Source organism: Poecilia latipinna, unplaced genomic scaffold, assembly GCF_001443285.1.
Source record: "Poecilia latipinna isolate Pla-1442-1.1 unplaced genomic scaffold, P_latipinna-1.0 Scaffold971, whole genome shotgun sequence".
Lineage (NCBI taxonomy): Eukaryota > Metazoa > Chordata > Actinopteri > Cyprinodontiformes > Poeciliidae > Poecilia > Poecilia latipinna.
The window spans coordinates 204622-225292 of NW_015113587.1; the positions used below are offsets into that span (position 1 = coordinate 204622).

At 38.5% G+C, this 20671-nt stretch overlaps 1 protein-coding gene across 2 annotated transcripts in view; it reads right to left on the reverse strand.

Moving 5' to 3' along the window:
- The window catches only part of LOC106958232 (ephrin type-B receptor 1), a 122992-nt gene that overhangs the window by 95140 nt on the left and 7181 nt on the right, over window positions 1-20671 (reverse strand). For both annotated transcript variants that reach the window (XM_015050021.1, XM_015050020.1), the window contains exon 2: window positions 5051-5732. In XM_015050021.1, coding sequence (XP_014905507.1) covers window positions 5051-5732 — 682 coding nt within the window. The remainder of the gene's footprint in view (window positions 1-5050; window positions 5733-20671) is intronic.

A 20671-nucleotide genomic window follows, 5' to 3' on the forward strand; every position in this document is an offset into this window, starting at 1 on the left:
AAAAAAAAAAAAAAAAAAAAAAAAAAAAAAAAAAATCCCAAAAAAAAAATTTTTTTTGGGTGAGAACAGGAACCAAAAAAAAATTTTAAAAAAAAAAAAAAAATAAAAAAAAAAAAAAAAAAAAAAAAAAAAGAAGAACTTGTTTTGGGTGTGTCCCTGACTGCATAACATCTCTGATTCAAAGTAACCGATTCTCTGATCTAAATCATCTTCTTGGTGATTCAAGCAGAAAATAAATAAATAAATAAATAAATAAATAAATAAATTAATTAATTAATTAATTAATTAATTAATTAATTAATCTAAAACACACAAGGGAGGATCCCAGAACTGGATTGGTAAACACTTTAGCAGATAACCATGCATTAAACTTCCAACTATGTATACTGAAGTATGGCAGTTTTATAGGTTCAAGGAAAATTAAGCCCCCCACAGTAAAAAGAGCTAAGACTATATTAAATGGAGCACTAACCTTTAAGTCATTTTGCTGTATCAATTAGGTCTTATCTTAGTGTTCAGAAATGTGTATCAAATTATGTCACCATTGAGATCTAAAAAATGTAAATAATCGCCCTATCTTTGAATTTAATGAGTGATTTAAGGAAGCAAGAGATCATTAAAGTGATCAATGATTACATGAGCAGATCATACAAAGTAAACACAGTCAATGTGATTCGATCAATCACCCAGTCAGACCCCACAGCAGCAATTACAAAAAGCCTTAATCAAACCCATTACCATCAGCAACTCTGAAGTGCCTGACTTGAACATGACACATGCACTCAAGGCAAGCTTTGCAGTGGCGAAGGTGGCAGGGCGCTGTTGGGAGTGTCTCTGCTCGATTTAACAGAGAGGTGATAAAATATTTAGCAGATTGCTTACATTGCTGAAGGGGGGGAGAGAGAGCAAGGGGAAGGCTGAGGCAGAAAAAGAGAAGGGCATACCCAAATGGCTTGTGTGGGAGCTGGGGAGCTGGTAATGAGGGTGGCATGCTGGCACCATTGTTGCACGGCACAACATCGCGACATGGCCTCTATGCCTAGCTGACAGCAGGTACCACAAATACCCATCACACTAAATGTCACTAATTAATACATGAAAAAAAGTGCAATCAGGTACCAACATGTGTTTCCGTACTACACTGACAAAGGACATGCATATTTAAGAAGGACAGAAGGCATGTTTCCCTTAACATTTGCCTTTTTCTTATGAATATAAAGATCTGTAAGACACTGCATCTTGATTAGGCATTAAATGTATTCCTCTTTTACAGTCTAATTATGTCATTGTCCGTTTAGACACAGTTATTTTACTAGTAAATGGTCAGCCAACATTCAAATTTTATGTTTTTTCAGCAAGTTGTTTTCACACACTCAACAGTAACAGAGTTATCTTTATCCTTTTGAGAAAAAAAATAAAAATGAAAAATAAACTTTTCCTCAGTGAACTGTTGCTGAAGGTATTTCCAGACTTGTAGTGCACCTAAATATAAGGCGCACACATTATATTGTGCATGTTGGACCTTGTATGGCTCAGATGCGCTGTTTTTATGCGCTATGCACATATGGCACATGGCACAGCATATTTGTGTAGGTGAGGAACTGACCGTCAGGTTACGCGGTCTGACGTGACTGTTTCTGTGCATTGTGGGCATGTTGCCTGTATTTGTGTGGGTCAGGTTCGTTGTGCTGATCTTGTGCATGATGTGCACTGGGCATGTGGTTCTGTGCATGTGGGTCAGGTGCGGTGATGTTTTTTTGTGCGTGCCCTCCGATAATACCCCGCAGGCATCCCTGGCCTCACACACACACACTTCCTCAGACTCTCTTTTGTTGTTGCTCTCAATAACACTTTCGTCTCACTCTCGAGCTTGTGCTGTCTTCATCACGCAACCGTCCAGCCTTTTGAAACCCATGGACAGAAACCCGTATTTTACCCGCATCACAGTGTTCAAAGCCTGTGAAAAAAGTAACGGCTTCTACAGTAAATTGTGGTACAAATACTTCAAAATACTGTAACAAATCGCTCGATTGTCACCGGTCAAAACAGAGGCAACATATTTTCAGTTTTTTTTTTTATTTTTTTATCTGAGCTCTGTAGAACTGGAGTGTCTTTTTGTGTTCAAAGAGATCTCCAGCACCATCAGACAGCTCTGTGAAAATGTGCATATTTTAGATGGAATCCATTGGATTTCTGTGTGTAATATGTTCTCCATTGATAATAACTAAAGGAAAAAAAAAAAAAAAAGATCATGCATTAACTTAGTGGTACTAAACAAAGCAATGTGAGAATGTGAGTGCTTTATTTTCAGTCTGCATTGCTGTAGAATTGACCTGATGAATTGTCCAGGGTGAACCTGATCTCTCAGCCTCTAACAGCACCAGCGATGGATGGACAGATGGATGAATTTATTCTCGTTTCAAAGAGAAAGAAACAGATAAAGCACTCCGCACACCCACAACAGTTGACTGGTGTCCCTCAGTACTCCACTTGCTGAAGTATTTTTATGATACAATTTTAATAATTGATTACAAGTCCATAAACATACTGCAGAGTGTAAGATGGGAGTGACTGCTGTTGCTGGAGGGGTGCTCTCAGCGGGATGAGGCTGAAACAGACTTCATCCAAATCTCCAGAGAGCAAGATGGTTATGCGTGACAAAGATGGGTAGACCACTCTTTATTTTAGATGTATATTGGTTTTATTACACTTTTGCTATGTGGAAATTGTAGTTTTTTTGTGTTTTTTTTTTTATTATGATTTTAGTCAGGTTAGAATAAAACTGTAGCAGTGCAGTGATAACTCCCCCAATAGGGAATATGTTTTTTTTTTTTTTTCTATCTATCATGGTGCTTAACAGAACAATAAATCCATTGTCTATATCCTAGCAGGGTAGTGGGGGTGTGGTTGCCTTTCTACAGCAGTCATTGGGCGAGAGGCAGGGTACTTACTGGACAGGTCACCAGTCCATTACAGGGCAACATATAGACAGACATAAACAGCTACCCATGCACACATTTATACCCAAGGGACAAACCAATTAACCTTGTCATGGTTTTGGACCACAGTAGTAAGCTTGAGTAGCCAGTGAGAAACAACACCTTCAGAGGCAGAACATGCAATATCCATGCAGAAATACCCCAGGCTCAGATTCAAACCTGGGCCCTTTTGGCTGCGAGGCAAAAATATAGGCGGAACAAAATCAAGTCGCTCTGTGAACGCAGCAAAACATCAGATGGTCTACGGATATCAAAGAGATTTTGGAGCTCTAAATATGCCGGGGCAACCTTATCTGTACACACATGTTTGCATTATACAGTAAAGGCTCCAAAATGAAAAGCGCACAACAATGTTTCGGCAACCAATCCTAATCTGTGGTTTTCTGTTATTTAAAAGATTTGGGAAAAAAAAAAAATAAAAAGAAAAAAAAAAAAAAAAAAAAAAAGGAAATTGCCAAGAATGAATATATTCTACACATATAAATTATTTTTTACTACAAAATTCCAGATTTAAATAACTACATCGTGGCAATGCATAAAGCTTAAAGAGCCAGTCAGCCTCGTAAGTCAGTATGAGGGGTTATTTTGCTTAGGAAACAAAATAATTCTGGAAGGATACAGTGGACACAGTCACACACCATGTGCTTTGTAGATATGTGGCATTCTTATATCTGTTTATTGATCACAGCAGATGGGCGTCAATCAATCTTATCTGGGCTCCACATACTCTCCAACTAACATCCCGAGGCAGGCCAAACCAATACTGCAAGCCCCAAGCCACCCATATAATCGCCAGACACCTTGAGCAAATTTTCTGTTTGGATGTGTGTTTGTGAGTGTGTTGAAATAACAAGGCGCGCAGTCTGGAGGTGCAATGGAGGGCGCACATACAAAAAAACTCCTCACCAACAACTTGACAACGTGAACCAAAAAAACCCACATTAATCTTCACCTGGGATTCCAGTTATTATCTATTCCTTGTAACTTCGTTTTCACACACTTTGCCGAGGCAGATTCAAAGCTCGCACCATCTGTGAAGTAGGTTGTACAAAAAGGGCTGACATTCGTCAAAGATTAGGATGTGGTGCTAATGTGATTTTTAGTGAAGTGGAGGTAGATGCATTGAAGGGAGAAAGAACAGCACATCATATGCAGCCCGACAGATTTAACGAAATCAACTCGGCCTTTCCAGTGATGTGGAAAATTTGTCATCTAAGGTACACCCATGTGAATATATAGAGAAAATCAAAGTCGGGTTCTATCACGCATAATTAAGAAGATACAACTGGAAAGAAAAAGGCAATTATTTAACATGCAATGCATTGTAAATGTATTTGTTGTCCTTTAACTTCTTCTATTTTGTTACAACTATAAACTATATTAGTTTGGACAGACCAACACAAAATAGCTCATAAGAAAGTGTTCCATAGCATGTTTGTCGTTTGCTTATAGTCAACAACGGATGACTTCTCACATCTTTCTTCCAGACACCCTTCAATAAACACCAGATTTGAAGAGTGCATGACTAACAGTTGTCCTGTCAAAAGATTCGCCCACGTTAGGTATGCATTTTTGACTTCCTTGTCACTGTTTTACAAAGGCTATCTCTGTCATACTCTTTCCATTTTTCAGAGACTAAACATTGCTTTATGAGCTGTTCAAACCCTGCTTCCTGACTCTCCTCGGTTTTATCTCTGACCTGTTTAATGTGTGTCTTGGTATTCGTGATGCTTTTTGTTCTCTAGCAAACCTCTGATGCCTTAATAGAAGATAATTGGTACTGAGATTAAATTACACACAGGAGGACCTTACTAAATACACCATTTGGTTTCACTGGATTTCATCTCTGCATACAGGTGTAAAAGTGTTAGTATCCTTAATAAATATTTTGAAAATCGCCTGCCTGGAATTTTAACAAACACATGGAACACTTTGTTGGTAACGTGACAAAACATGAAAAAAAAAAAAAATCAGAGTTTAAACACTTTTGCAAAGTACTGCAGGAATTAAACCTTTTTTTTTTTTTAATGAAGGAATGCACTTTTTCTTACCACGGCAAACATTGCCATTGTCAGGTTCAAACCCAGCCTTGCAGGTGCAGCTACCAATAGGCACCATCCACTCTCCATCTCCGTTACAGTAGAGCTTTATCGGGACATCTACTTCCTCTGAGTTTGGGATGCAGATTCCTCTGGCAATGACCAGGGAGGTGCTTTCCGCCCCTGTCATGGTCTCTGGAAAGATTGCAAAGTTTTGGACCACACTCGGGCACTTCTTAAAAAACACCCTGACTGACAGCAGAGACATACAGGCGCCGTAGTCCTGAAAGGCCAGGTAGAAGCCGTTTTTCGACAGCGGGCCAAAGCTGCGCACCTCTGTGTTGACTTTCATTAGGCGCCCGCCAAAGTCCACCTGAGAAAAGCTTTCATCCGCGGCAATGGTGTCCACCTTGAGGTAGGGGGCCTCCATCCAGAAGGCTGTTCCTTTGGTGGCAATGACAGAATCAGTTTCATAGTAGTACAGATTAAACGTCTCCTTGCAGGAGCCGGGGACGTTTGGAATGGAGCTGCAGTCGCGCACTGTGAATCGTATCTCCACATAGATCCGCTGCGCACCACGGCGATCGATGAAGGTCGTGAGGAGCCAGTTGTTCTGGCTGGGCTCGAAGACATTGCACACTTGGTAGGTCCTTATGGTGTTAAGGTTTTCATCGTAGCCACTCACTTCCTCCCACTACAGAAGGAGAAAAAGAGAGAGAATTGTACATGGCGGATTAGTAATCATTTACGATCGAGTCGTGATGTTTTCTTTTTCCCCAAATTCTTTCTGTTAATATTAGCTAAGCTGCAGAGAGTTTGTGCACATATCACTGCCTTCCCCCGAGGCACTAAATATGAATTTTCTGGCTAAATTAACAAAAATGCATTGGCCCACTGAGTGATGAGGCTTATTCATCCTTTGAGGATACGTGAACGTCTCCTTTCCGTGGAATAATAAACAACTGTCTGAGTGCGGTTACAGAAAAATGCCACTTCCGCGTCTTGTTCTCTAAATGCGCTCACAGCTGTAGAATATGTACTCCCATTGCATCAGCAATAACTGAGTAATTACCGTGGTTGCACCGCTATGTGCCATCTATGCTAAGTGATGCTGGGCACTGAGTTGATGCATTAAAACTACAGTGTGTAACAAATTTTAGATTATGCACTGCTGAATTACAATTAGACAGAGACAGTCTACATGGCAGCCAAGCGCCCATCTGATGGAGAGTCACTTGTGAGCAGACAGAGCTGAGATACGCTGTAGGCCATTTCTTGCAGGTGTGACCCAGAAAGTGTGCTGGATGAGCATCAGAAGGGCCTTAGGGAGTTAACTCAGTGCACCAAATCAAGACGAAAATAAGCCATTAATATTTGGCTGCAATCACTGAGAACTGGGAGGAGAAATGGCAAACAAAAAGAAACTTTCCTCAAGAGCTTGTGTTTAGAAAAATGTACTAATACAGTAATTGGCCACTGGCATAAAGGTTAATTGTGGTCCAGTTGTTCCAAATGGAGATTTACTGCGTGAACTTTTAAAAATAAATGTGTTGGATGAAAACAGACACAGGCACAGTCGACTTATACAAACAGGTTGGTGGACCTGTCTTGTGAAACAACAAAAAGTGAAACTGTCTCCGTAGAATACAAGGTCATGTTTGCAAATATTAAACATAAAAACCTTTCCAATAAACTGTTTCCAGCTTTTGTAGGCTTTTGAATATTATCTTGGCAGAAGGGCGACACACAAGGCCTTGAAAAGTTCGAAATTTAACCATCTTCGATGTCGTTGCACGATTCAAGCACTGCTTTCAGTATCCTCACAGAATAATGTTGTTTATCCACAAAAGAGAAACAAAACCAACAACGGCCTCTTTCAAAAGTATGAATTTATCGATTTATATCTACTGCCATCATATTCCATGAGTATATGGCTTCCATTTTTTATTTGAGTTGTTTTAAATTGCTATTATCAGCACCTCTTCTGTCCCTTTGTTTGCTAACCAGAGTTAACCTTTTGCTAGAACTTGATGCTGATTTCTGACCTGAGAAATGTACACGGTGATATGACACTACTGTACAATGACACTGAGCATGCATAAATAACACAAGGCCTTGAAACACAACTGAAAGTAAACAAGAGAAAAAAATCCAAAACCGTAGTTCACCATTGTTGATGTGAGCTTTTTACAGATTGATATGTCACAGCTCAGGCAGATGGACACAACCAGGAGCAAACACACTTTCAAATGTTTTGTTTGAGAGAGATAGCAGTGAAGTTTGGACATTATATATCAGTCGGTGTTGTGCTGAATGTTTCAGACAATAGAAATCGGCTATAATAACAGGCTGTTTTATATATGCACGTTTGCATAAGAGACCGTTAATAAATATTTGCCACTTTCTCAATCAAAATATGTTTGTGTCACTTTACAAAAGTATTTGAGCCGACGGCGCTGTTTATATCGACCCGCCTTATCAGCTGCAACTTTTCTGGTCGCATACGACAAATATCTAAGATTTGCCATTAGCGAGGTAAACATTTCGATCTTTTACGACAGACTGCCCAATGACCTCAAGATCGGTACATTAATGTGCTTTTGCAGGTGTGTCTCTCTCAACTCCTGGATCCACTGGGATATTTCAGAAAAGGACAAGGATGTTTCATCTTCAATGTTATTGCAAAAAGTGGCACAAAAAAATCCAAAGACTTATTCCATTCCTGGTGGTCACTGATTTATTCAGTAGAGTGATGAGTTGTAGCTTATCAGTGTAACTCAGCACACACTCTTCTGCATAGTAACATGGATGTTGCTCGTCTAAACCGGCAACAAATTTAAAAATAATCACGGGATTTTGATGTTCAGTATTCACTAACAGAACATCTAAAACATAGAAATTAGCTATTTAACACTTTTTTTGGGGACTTTTCTTATGTTATTTTACATCCTACTAAAAAAAAAAAATATATATTCTTTATACTCTGTTTACATATAGCAGCTTTGTCAAAAGAACTGTTTCTTAAAAAAATTTCCCATCCCAAAGATACAAATACCTGTAGGAGAGGGGAAGTTAATGAGAACTACAGCGGAAGGAGTGGACCTCTAGTCAGTTCATGTTTCCTGTGTGCATACATCTCCTGGTGTTTCCTCCTTCCTCTGACCTTTAAAGCCCCACCTGCTCAATCAGGCTCAATAGAGCAGAAGAAAAATATCGGCTCTCTGCACGTAGCCCCAAAAACCCGTCAAGATCCAAAATCCTGCTCGATAACTTATGAAATGATGTGAAATGACTGGAACGGGATGGATGTGAACCGTCCGATTTTAATATAGATGACGAAACTATTTGTTGCCAGGAACATATTCAGAGGAAAACAGGAAGGTTCGAACCAAGTGAGGGCATGTACAGGGTGGAGTGGGAAGATACATGATGAACAGTGAAACTGCTGACATGATAAATGAGTTTACAGAAATCTGAGGTGCAAATTAAAGTCTTTTTTTTTCCCTCAACGCAGCTCCCTCAGTGCCCACTTCACTTCGCTCTCCTCCCCCCTCTTCCGCTCTCTTCTCCCATCTCTGCTCTGTAATGACCATTCATCAGCATTACAGGAACCTGTCCCTTTCAGCACTGCCTGTTCATTAATACAGCCAGCCCTAGGCTCCTCTGCACCCGTCTGCTCCGGTCTAGGAGGGGGTCCTCACCGCCTCTCGTCTAGCCAAATGACCACCATATTTCACGCCAGAAAGGGGCCTGAGGCGTCTCCAATAATGCCCCATCCACAATCTGTCTAGAAATTCATTGGCTCACGTAATAATGAAATAATTTTTTTTTTATTATTTCCTACTCAGTAGATGTTCAGTGTCACCACTATGTCAAACACAAGTCAAACTATTACAGGAGCCCTGGTTATTTAGCAGATAACAGACTCTGTGACACACTTTCACCTCATCCCTTTAGCGGTTTGCATTTCTACACTGTTTACACCAGTGTGCTGGAAGAGAGCGGTGTTTGTAATTTGATAGTTTACCGACAACATATTGATTTGCTGGGTCTTGTTTTGCTACAGAGAGCTTGAGGGTACCTGCCACATTTCTGCTTGTGTAGGTCCAAAACATTTGATTACTGAGGGTATCGACATTTTTTCTGTGTTCTTCAGTGTCTGTGTAATTTCCTCATCCACTAAGGGATCCTCGTCGCACGCATCGAGAACACAGGGACAGTTTTCCAAAGAGCATGTCCTTGTCACACCAAGGAATTTCGCTTTTATTGCTTTTTCCTCCAGTCCTTTACATTATTCAAACCAAATGTCTCTATCTGACATCTCTTTGACCCCTGAAAAGAGAGGGCATCATCATATGTCACTTTAAAGGTAATGGAATTCTCTGATCCTTGCATCTAGTTTTCCCTTTAATAATTTGAGAATAAAACAGCTCAAGGCCTAAACTGTATATATTTAGGCCATGCTTTAAAGACTACAGAATAGATTTATGTAGCCTGTATCAACATGTTTCTAAAGGAAAAGGTAATGAGAAATTATAGGGAAGGAGGCAAGGAAGAAATCATCTTGTAGATTCACTTCTTGGAGCTATTTTCACTTATATGATATATAATAATTAAAAAAAATCAAAAATACTGCGTCACAAAACTTTTAATGTATCAGCTTATGGAAAATGTTGAGAAGTTGGTATATTTTTTATTACAATTGGATGAGACAAATCAGATGAACATGAGGGTTGCAAAGTAAAAAATATAAAAATGTAACGAAGCCTGGATCTTTGGTGTATCTCTGAGAAGTCCAGTGTTTGGTATTATGCCAAGGAACCATCTGCTTGGTCAGAGATCTCTACTATCGCTGATCGGGAGGTTAACAGTGGTCAGACGTCCAGTCAAATTTGTTGAAGAAGGTTGTTTGTGGCAACAAAAACTATTGATTTTTTTTTTCTTTTCTTTTTTTCCCCAGCTTGCCTAAGGACATTTGTTAGTGGAGACTGTGCACAGGCACCTTACGTCGTTATTTCACACAAGAAGCAGAGCATTTAAAACTCTTTAGCTTAAGAAAGTTTTTCTTAACAAAGGATATTATTTTGCCAAAGAACTGAGATTGTAGGTGGACAATTACCAGTGAAGAAAACAACAGTTTGTTAGTGAGTTAGTCCAAATATGCACGACATTTACTGTACTTTATCATCAATATTGAAACTGAACAGCAAACAGCTTTGCTGATGAAACACCTGGCAAACACTTGACAGCCATTTTTTCCAAAAAGCTAATTTTCTAAGCCCAGTGAAAGTAATCACTGAGTTCGCTCTAATAGCTCTGATTTAACAGATGCACAGGAGACACCTTTGCTCTGCCCCTGGCAGTTAAATGTGAGCCTTCTGTGTCTGTGTATGTGTGTCATTATAGCAGCACTCTTTTATAGGCATTAAGTAGCAAGGAGTTGCAGGAGCTATGAATTCACAGAGCACTTAATGTTGTGTTAATGACCGGTGACAGCTAGCTGAGCTGGAGAAGAGAGGGTGGAGTAATGCAGGAGACAGAGTCAGAAAAAAATAAATAAAATAAAAACACAAGAAAAATGTGGCCAGGCATTTTCAGGAGTGTGTTACCCTACCCACAGCCTCAGATCACTGTCTGCATTCACAAAAACACTCATCAAAAGGATTAATTTCCATTACCATTAATGACTAAAACAACACAGAACAGCTTAGCACGCTGGATTCTAGCTCCAAAAGATTGCATCATTCAATGGTGAGCTTGAGACATGCATATTCCCAGCCACTGCTGGGTGAACTGACCGGTCAGAACAGAATATGCGCATAACACCAATATGAAAAAAATGAATTGGTTGGAAAGGCCATGGCAGAAACGGCACAAAGCCATTACTTTTGAAGATCTGAAATTAGATTTAAGAAAGGGTAAGCTTGGATCAGAATGTATGTACTGGGGTGTATTTATTTGACACGTTTGATTTTTGCAGGTTGCTTTACCTACTAATTAAAATTTGGCGAATTCCACCGTTTTCAAAATTACAGAACCACCTGCTTAAAAACAAACAGCAAAAAACAACAAAAACAACAAAAAAAAGTACAATTCACATTTAAAATTAATATTCAAAAACTATTCTACAATGGTTGACATGTTCAAGTCAAATCCCTTTTGGAGAAATTGTGGAATACACCAAATTTGAGTTATTTGAGCAAGTTTGAAGCATCAGCCTTGGGACTTTGTCTTGTTGTCAAACAATGTGGAGGTGTAATGATTGATGATTTTGCTGTGTAATAGAACAACCTGAAGGAGAATATACAACTATCAGCTTGTGATCATTGGGTTTTTCAGATGTAAAGGACACCAGTAAAGCTACTGATTTTTGATGGCCATAAAAAAAACAAATAATAATAATAATAATAATAATAATAATAATAATAATAATAATAATAATAATAATAATACTAAAGAAATGTAACAAAGTGATTTTTGGCCAAGTCAAACAGTTATTGCTGCAAACAGAACTACAACAAACAGGATAAGGAGGCGATTCCTTTGTACTTAGGGGCAGGTTGGTTTTGATGGTTTTATTTCCCTTGATAAACTATGTTATTTGAAAACTGCTTTCTGTATTAATTCAGGTTGTATTGTAATTTGTTGTATAATTTGCGACATGTAGGTGTGAGAAAAAAAAAAAAAATTAACTAAAGAAATGTGAAACCAGGGCAAAAACCTATTCATATGGGTGTTCAATGACAGTCTTAATTATAAGCCAAAAGGTGTTGTTTGTGAGAATACATCTCGCTCTATTTGTTTGAACACATTTGTTAAGTAACACTTAAAGTATACCTTTAATTGTAAAATGATCTTCAGTGATAAAGCGCAGTCAAGGTTTGTCTGTTTGTACCCTAAATACGCAAACATATAGACAGGGCTCGACAACTTTCAGCTCATCATTCAGTCTCGGCTAATTCACTCGACAGGGAAGCCTGAATAGCGAAGCATCTACTTGGCTGATCTTTAACCTCCTGTCTGCTATCTGAAGCTCAGTGGAGTCGCAGTCCAGGACTGCTTTTCAAATCCGTCAGCGCCAGTTAATTCAGCTACATGCTCAGGCAAACTGAACACAGATGGGCAATGAGCAGCTCAGAGTACTTCCACATTTAAACCGCTTCTGCTGAAAAAAAAAAAAAGGTCTGTGAAATGCCATTCTAAATAGTACAAGAGTGTCTGGAAAATGTTTGTTGAATGGCCAGGCAACTGTGCCAGTGTGATGATGTGCTTTACAGCAGGCCTTGTAAAAAGGAGATGTATTGAGTAGTCAAAAATGACCAACCACTGCACTGACTATGTTCCCTGATGCAGTTTACAACTTTGACCTCAGCCTTGAAAAGCATATAAATGCAAGGCAAGATTTTTTCTTTTCAACATGCTCACCAAAGAATACCTGGACTCGGTGCTTTGCAAAAACACCTACACCCCTCGAACGTTTTCATATTTTGCCGTGGTTCATCCACAAACTTTAGTGTATTTTCTGAACCTTAATACGTGATAGACCAACAGAAAATACTGCACCATTATGAAGTGGAAGGACAAGACTGCATATCTCTTCAAATGATTTGAGAATTAAACCTTTGTAGTTCACTGAGTAAATACTTTATAAAACCATATTTCACTGCAATAACCTCTGCAGGCCCTTTAGGGTGTGTCTTTACTAGCGGCAGATTTTTATTCATTTTTTTTTTTTTTATCTATATGTCTTGTAAAACAACTCAGACTCAGTCAAGCTACCGAAGAGCACCAATCAATATGAACGTTCACGTCTGGAAGCAAAGGAGGATTTGGGTCTTGACTATCGCCGTGTCATTCTAACATTCATCTGCTTTGATCTGACCTGTTCAGTTTTAGCTCTGGCTCTATGTTTAGGGCCAGTTGTCTTGCTACAAGTTGACACTCTGCACCATTTGTGAGTCTTTGTCCTGGATGTGTAGTTTCAGCTTCACTGTCCCTACTGAGGAGAGGGGTTGCTACAGCATAATGCTGGTACCGACCATCATGTGTGGACGGTGTTTATAGTAATTTTATCTTTTCACAAGAGACGTGGCTTTGCATGTTTGCTATCGAGTTAAATGTTGGTCATATGTTTGCTGCTTCCTCAGGATGGCTTGTGGCTACACCACAAAAGGGCATTTTTGGCTTTCTTTCAAACAATGACTTTCTTTTAGCAACTCTTCCATGAAATATATTTTTTGTGGAGTGCATGACTTGCCGTCGTCCCCACAATATATTCTTCTGTCTCAATTGTGGATCTCTAAAGCTCTTCCAGAATGACAGCGGATTAATTGCTTCTCCGATTAATGCTCCCTTTTTGCTACATGCCTCAAATGCTTCAATTCTTTAAAAAAAAAAAAAAAAAAAAATAACTGTCCCTTCGTCATCCATCAGAGTAAAATTAAAATGGGGGTGGAGCCTTGTCCAAGAATGTTTTTCATTTTACTTTCTTGGGATGGACATCTTAACAATGAGGGTATTTAATATTCATGACAACCTAACATTGGGCTGATGCAGGGAGAGAGTACTTCTACAGATTTTTTTTTTTTTTTTAAATAATTAGGCATGAATAAAACCTCATTTTAGGAATGCTCTTTTGATAGGAAAAAGAAAGATGGAAAAAGTGACACACACACATTTAAAATTCATAAGGACAAGGTCTTGGAAGGACAGCGGATTAAAGGTGGACATGAAAAGAGATAAGAATTGAACTCTTTTTGCCCCCGCTTCTCAGTCTTTGCAAAGCTCTCTGCAGACAGTAATCAAAAGCCAGATCGCAGCCTTTTCTATAAAGGCTGGTTTAAATCTCTGTGACGTATGAGAATATTTGCATTTTAACCTTCAGGTGTCTTCCCTGAAGTCGATGTTACATAAAAACAACACCCGGTCCACTTTCGTACAGTGACCGCCGCCTCATTCCCTCAGCTTCCCCCAGAAACTTTTGAGACCCATGCACATAGTCTCTCATAAATTCACTTACACACACACACGCACTCACACAAAGCCAGACTGCAGCTTCTAAAATATGCAGTGGCATGATTGCTATTATCATTTCTGATCAGCTGCGTTATTGAATGAATGCTGCTGTCAGGGCTGTTGCATGGGAATGATTATTTTGCGGGGCATCTGAGACCTAGTTACGCCTGGCTGAATGTGATGGATGGGGAGGAAATGGTGATGTCTGAAACACTCCAGGTCCTGCCAGATCCAAGCCACTCTATAATTACAGTCACACAGTTTGTCGGAGCCCAAGTAGGGTTCTGCCCATCTGGCTGGATGCAGAAAAATGAGTCTTATGAAAGCTCTCCCTCCCTGATCACACCCAAAATATCATTACATTTAAAGAAGGGGCCGACTCTATGTTGAGATTTTGTGCTTTAAAGAAAAGCACTGCAAATCATTTTGTGTGCATGTTTTTGTTTTTATCAAGATCCAAATGTGTTTATACTGTAAATGTTGCACAGTTGTGTTTTTACTTAAAGGAAAATGTTTTTGCTCAATTACCTGACAGCAAAGAAAAAAAAAACAAAAACACTGAAATCGTAAAAATGAGCAACCGACGCACCCTTACACCATTCAAGTTCGATAAGATTATTAATCATTTATTTCTGACCCATCTGCTTGGAAGCAGCCATCTTTAAAGCCCACCTATTCCAATGACATTGAATGGTTTGCTTTCATAAGAACAGTTAATAATCACAACCCTCGAAGACTGGCTTCCTTTCTGTTTTCACTAAAATTGCAGGCTGGAGTAAGTAAATTGGAGATTTAATTATTTAATTATCACTACAAGCAGAATTCAGACACAAGTGGGTGGTGGAGTGCAAACAAAGATGTTTGATGTGGAAACAGAGACGCAAACAAATGAAATTTAATTATTGATATAAATACAACATAATTAGGACAGATTAATCAATATACCTCAACTGGAAAAAAATTAAATAAAATAAAATAAATAATAATAATAATAATAATAATAATAATAATAATAATAATAATAATAATAATAATAATAATAAAATCTGAGTGGGGCGAGATTGACCAAGAATGAAAGGTTTACTTCTATTCGAGCCAACTACAGAGGGCATCTAAAAATGCAGCTCCAGTGGGTACCATGGCAGACACACAATTACTCCTGTGGAAAGAAGCCAAAGACATCCCAGAGCTACTCCCACATACTCTTCCAAATTCATACTAAATTAAGATGAGATTATTTTTTGTTTTTGCCAAGGCTATCACTTTGTTCTTTTATTTACTTCTTGACAAAAAAAAGGAAAAAAAAAATGCTCTTTTATCTCCACCCATCCAAGAGAATTCTCCAATGTCAAATAAGAAATGAGAATCATGCAGGAAGGAAATCAATAATAGAGGCAGCCATATGTTCCTTTGGATATTTCATTTTAAAAAGGGAAAATGAAAAGCAGCAAAAACCAGGAAAAAAAAATAGTAATGAGTTTGATAAAGCTTGTAGTAAGCATATTCCATTTTTTTTTATTATCAGTAAACACATAAGTATGATGAACATTATGTAATAAATAAATAAATAAATAAATAAATAAATAAATAAATAAATAAATAAATAAAAATGTCTAGACTAATAATGATACAAATCTTGGAATGCACAGAAATATTGGCTGGTGACTGGATTCATCCGGTCATTATCAGTAATCAGTCGGTTGGGTTTCCGGTGTGTTTTGTCCGGTGAGCATAACACAAATTAGCGCTAATGGTCTGGCTAAGAATAACACTTCTTTGAATAGAAGTATTTTCTGCAGGAGTATAAGCTAACGGTCTAAAAGTGAGTTCAGAGGAAAAGCAAAAGGAGCAAGTATTTTCTATGGCGACGTGATTGTGCAATTACACCGCGACTTGTAACCGAGAAATGAGGTAGTCAATGTGTGATGTTGTTTTTATATATCAGCCAAAGGCAATCCGAGTAAAAACAAAAGGCAATTCATAAATAACAACTGAAATATTTACTTTTTCACAGCTTTTTTCCTTTAATCAGTACAGTCGTCATTAACAAACTGACTTTCAGATTTAGTCTAACCTCAGCACGCCTTAAAATATGTGTACGTTTAACGTGTAGTATGTAATCTTGTGTGAAGGGTGTAATCTGCTTCTTTGTACGCACGTCATTATAGGAACTGGTTGGTAAGAAGCATGGGATTTTTTTTTTTTGATGGTCTCTGCGAGCGCTGCAGAGTGGAAACCTGAATCTAAAGTTATGAATCACACACACACACACACAAAAATATTTTCTAACGATTTTTATTTTTAATATCTGAGGAGGATGCAACTGGAATAAAACATGATGAATTCAACATTGCAACAGATTCACTACCTCGCCCAGACCAATCTACTTTTTTGCAATGAAAGACACAGAATGAATACAAGTTGAAGTGAACACAACCATGTAGAGGTAAAAAAAAAAAAAACACACACATCAGGGATTTGTTGTCATAACATTCTAATAGTCATGCTGGGCAAATGTGTCTGAGTACGAGTTCAGCTCAAATTCAGCTGTCTGGCTATGCTCCTCAATCACACACACGCATATCAAGGAGGCAGAAGAAAACAGGTCCCCCATTGCTACACCAATCTGATATCTGTGTCGCTATCAGAACAAGAAACACGCACGGACCTTCTTTCATCCCAAATGCGATTCATCTCTGAAGACTTTGAAAAAGTCTAATGTCTGGTTAAAACTAATTCACATTCATGTGAGCAGCTACCATCAGAGCATATGCATTTTTGCACACATTGAGGTCTGGATGCACATCCTGAAACCCCCCCCCACCCCCCTTCTCACCTGATCGCTGCAAGCCGAGCCGCCGTGACTCACTGTCATTTCTCTCCTCTCATCCCATTTCAGCTCATTCTCCACAAGTTCAGAGTTCAGCCCCCATCCTGGGCTCTAGCTTCCTCTCAGTACTTCTTTGTCTCTTTGTTATCCATGTTTCATTTTTGACCCTTATTACCTACATTAAATCAGTCCCTTCTTTACACTCATCCACCATTTTCTAGTTTGCATTTTCCTCAATTTACTCTTGCCTTTGGTATTTTTATATTTTTTTTTTACCTCCTTTGAGCCACTGCTTATATAACGGATGTACAACAGCGAATCAGAAAAAAAAACACTATCACATGATAAGTTAAAAACCCATACTTACATAGAATAGGTCAGAAGCCTTACTTGTCTTTAAAATCAGAACAGCAGATTCAATCGTTTGCAAGAAGATTAAAGGCTAACACAATCAGTGTAGACAGTCGAGACAGATTACAGATTTTACTTCAGTAACAGTGCTAGGCGGATGGCTTTAAATTTTTTATTTGCTTAAAGCGTTCTTTCAAGTTGGCTTTTTTGTGTTTTAGTTACAAGAACGAAGATCTGCAATTTTTAAGTACACATTTTTTAAATCCCATTAAGGCTGCCATGGTGTCATGTATTTATTTTATTCTCCAGCTGTTTCTGACTTATTAGATTTGCAATCAATCAGCTCCTTCTTCTTGTCACACTGCCTTCTACCCATTTTCATTTTCCTCAGTTTACATTATTCTTCTGCCTTCCTTTCCGCGCCCCCTAGAGTCCCCGTCTTTCACGGTATGAATAATTGAGGCATATTGAGTTTGACCAGCAGATGGTAAGATGGGTGTTATGGATTTGTCCATGCTCTTTAGCAGGGTTCAGCTGCTGAGTGACACCTGTCCTGCTTGGGTCCTCAGTAGCTCTAGGGAAGCATGGGCCACGGTGGGGGCAGATAGGCACACCCATTAAAGCATCTCCTCTAAAAGCATTCGGAGGTGAAAATCAGTGACAACGCTCACAGAATTTGTGCCCGAGGAAAGACAAGCCCACATGTGAAAACACAAGTGGAAGAACTTAACATTATTTCAGTGTTAGATCCATTCTTTGGATCTTTTGTTGTTGTATTTTTACATTGGATTAGTGCAACCCCGCCAGACCAGATTTAATTTTCATGGAATAAATACGTTTTGATCACTGCTTTTACTAAACTGTATACGGTATGTTAGTCTATGCCATGAATTCTAGTTTGTGCTACTTTTTTAGGTACTGTAGTTAACTCCTGCTATCTGCTTTGCAGAGGTACAGCCAGTATGTGCATCTATACTTTTATTTCGCCCATACGCTGCTAGTTGTGATAGATTTCTTGGAACACATTCCTAAAACACGGCATTTGCATTCAAGGGTGTGATTTTTCATGCAATCACCCAAAGTCTTTTTGAGACATTCCACCTGCTCATTATTAAGCTGTTAAAAGCAGTCACATTGCCATCTATATAAGGGCTTCCTTTGCTGAAAATATAATAATAATAAAAAAAATGGCAGTCTGATGATGAAATGGCCTGATCATTCGGAGCAAACATGAGGATCTAAACATAGACTAATTACAGCCTACGCTGATTGCGAGCCGTCAATGCTTGTTCTAAGAGGATGTTTAATAAAGTCAGTGGTTATATAACTGTTATTTAATAAATACATGCAGAAAATTATGGACATCTTGTTAAGCTGGTTGTTTATAAGTAAGCACTTTCGTAATTTGCTATGGCAGCGGTATGGGGCAACCCAGCCTAGCAGGTATTTACAAAAATTAAAAGTTATAGTTAAGTTAAATAACCTCTACTATGTTTTTTTTTGCATCTGATCGAATATTTTAGATTTGCTTGCCACGCTTAACGTCTCCGATACCCCAAAATCGTCTTCTTCCTTTCATTCGCCCTCCAAACTGTCTATAACTCAAGTAACCTGCTGCATTTCTCCCTGCTAAGCAGCACTGCTTGCGGCTTCACTGTCACCGCCGCCCTCTGACTGCTTAACCTTCGAAAGCTCCTGCCCGCAAGGCTCTCACCTCAGCTCTGTGACCCACCAGAGTCAGAGCAGTTAGTGTAAGCTTTCCTCCACTCTGACATCAGGGTATGTTGCTGGGCTAGACAGCCGTATTTTAGGGTTTCCTTGAAATACACTTGGTCTTATAAGCTCTTCTTTTGCATTTTTTGCAACCCTTCTCTAAATATGTTTCCACACAATTTCCTCCAATGTCTCTTTTCTGTTTCTCGGATTTCCCTTCTTACTACATGCTGTGTCCTCTCTCTTTTCTCTCTCAGTCTCATCAACCCCCTCCTAGTGAAAGCTGTTCCCTCGGAGCTGTTCACCCTTTCTGATTCAACTTTATCAAATTATTTAGAACTTGTAAAAAAAAAAGAGAGAAAGAAAATACTTAAAAAAACAAATAAAGACTTTCTCATTTATTTATTTATTTTTCTTTTATATTGTTTTCAGAGAAGAAAAGAAAGGATGGAACAGTTGTGCTTATATATGTGATTCTGAAACAGAATCACGTATACAAAGCAGATGTTTTGTGGTAAAACGCATGTGAATTTCCTCTGTCTCCCCAAGTTTGCATCCATTTTCTACACTATGAGATTTCCTCCCTGGACGGTAGTACTGCATCACTTCGACGTGTCATCTTTCTTATTGTCCTTTCAGCAAAGTGTCTATATTTACATCTTGCACACAAGGCAACAAGATTATGGTGAAAACTCAAGCAGGAAATTAGATAACAAAAGTGGGATAAGCTAAAATCCCAAGCATCCCTGCATTCAATTTTTCAGTAATCTGGTTTTCTTTGCCACTTCTTACCATGTTCTGTATCAGTACTGACAAATATTATCTAACAGTGACTTATGAGAGGACCTTCAATTGCCACCTTTATCGAGCTAAGTTACGAGGATGTTTAACAACCCCGTCTCCCACTGCAACGGCATCTGCAAAAAGCTCACAGCACAGGGAGGTGGATATGGGGATCAGTGATAGTCCTTTGTCTGCTAGCCTAGGAAAACTGACCTTTAGGAAGAATTATTGAAAATTCAAAAAGTGACAGAACAAAATGGCATAAGCCTAAACAAGTAAATGAAATGAATTAGTATTGAATCTCTAAAATTCATCATCGCATTTCTCTTAAGTTCAGATTCCTAAAACGAGTTCAAATATAAAAACTCATTTCAATAGCTTAACGTTTAACAGTTGCTACCTTTTGCCTTTAAATGTCTGCATCAGCATTTTAAAGTTATAGTAGATTAAAATTATAAAGCTTGCTTTGATTATAGTCTGGAGTTTCTTGGAGAGCTAAAATGCTGTCGGTGGCTAAAAGAAAAGCTTCAGGCATCTGTCTTCATTCAAATTTCTTATTGAGATTTCAACAGTGAAATCTACAAATTGGATGTTCTGTATATTGTTAAAGTCTTTTACTGGTTCTCTAAGCCCCATTTACTGTCAGGTCACTCAGCTGTGTAGTGAAGCCTGCAGCAGTTCAGTGTAAACATGACATGTGAGAGTGTAGGAGAATTTACAAATTGCTTCAACTCTCATCACTTGACTTGATTCACAGGACCCTGCAAAAGTATTCACACTTCTTGAACTTCTTCACATTTTTGTCATGTTTTCAGTCTAATCATGCATTTTAAATTATTTAATGAATATCTAATGTGATTGACCAATGCAAAGTAGAACGCCGTTTTGAAGTAATCAAATTTATGTCTTAGTAGACAGAAATAAGACATATAAGACAGAAA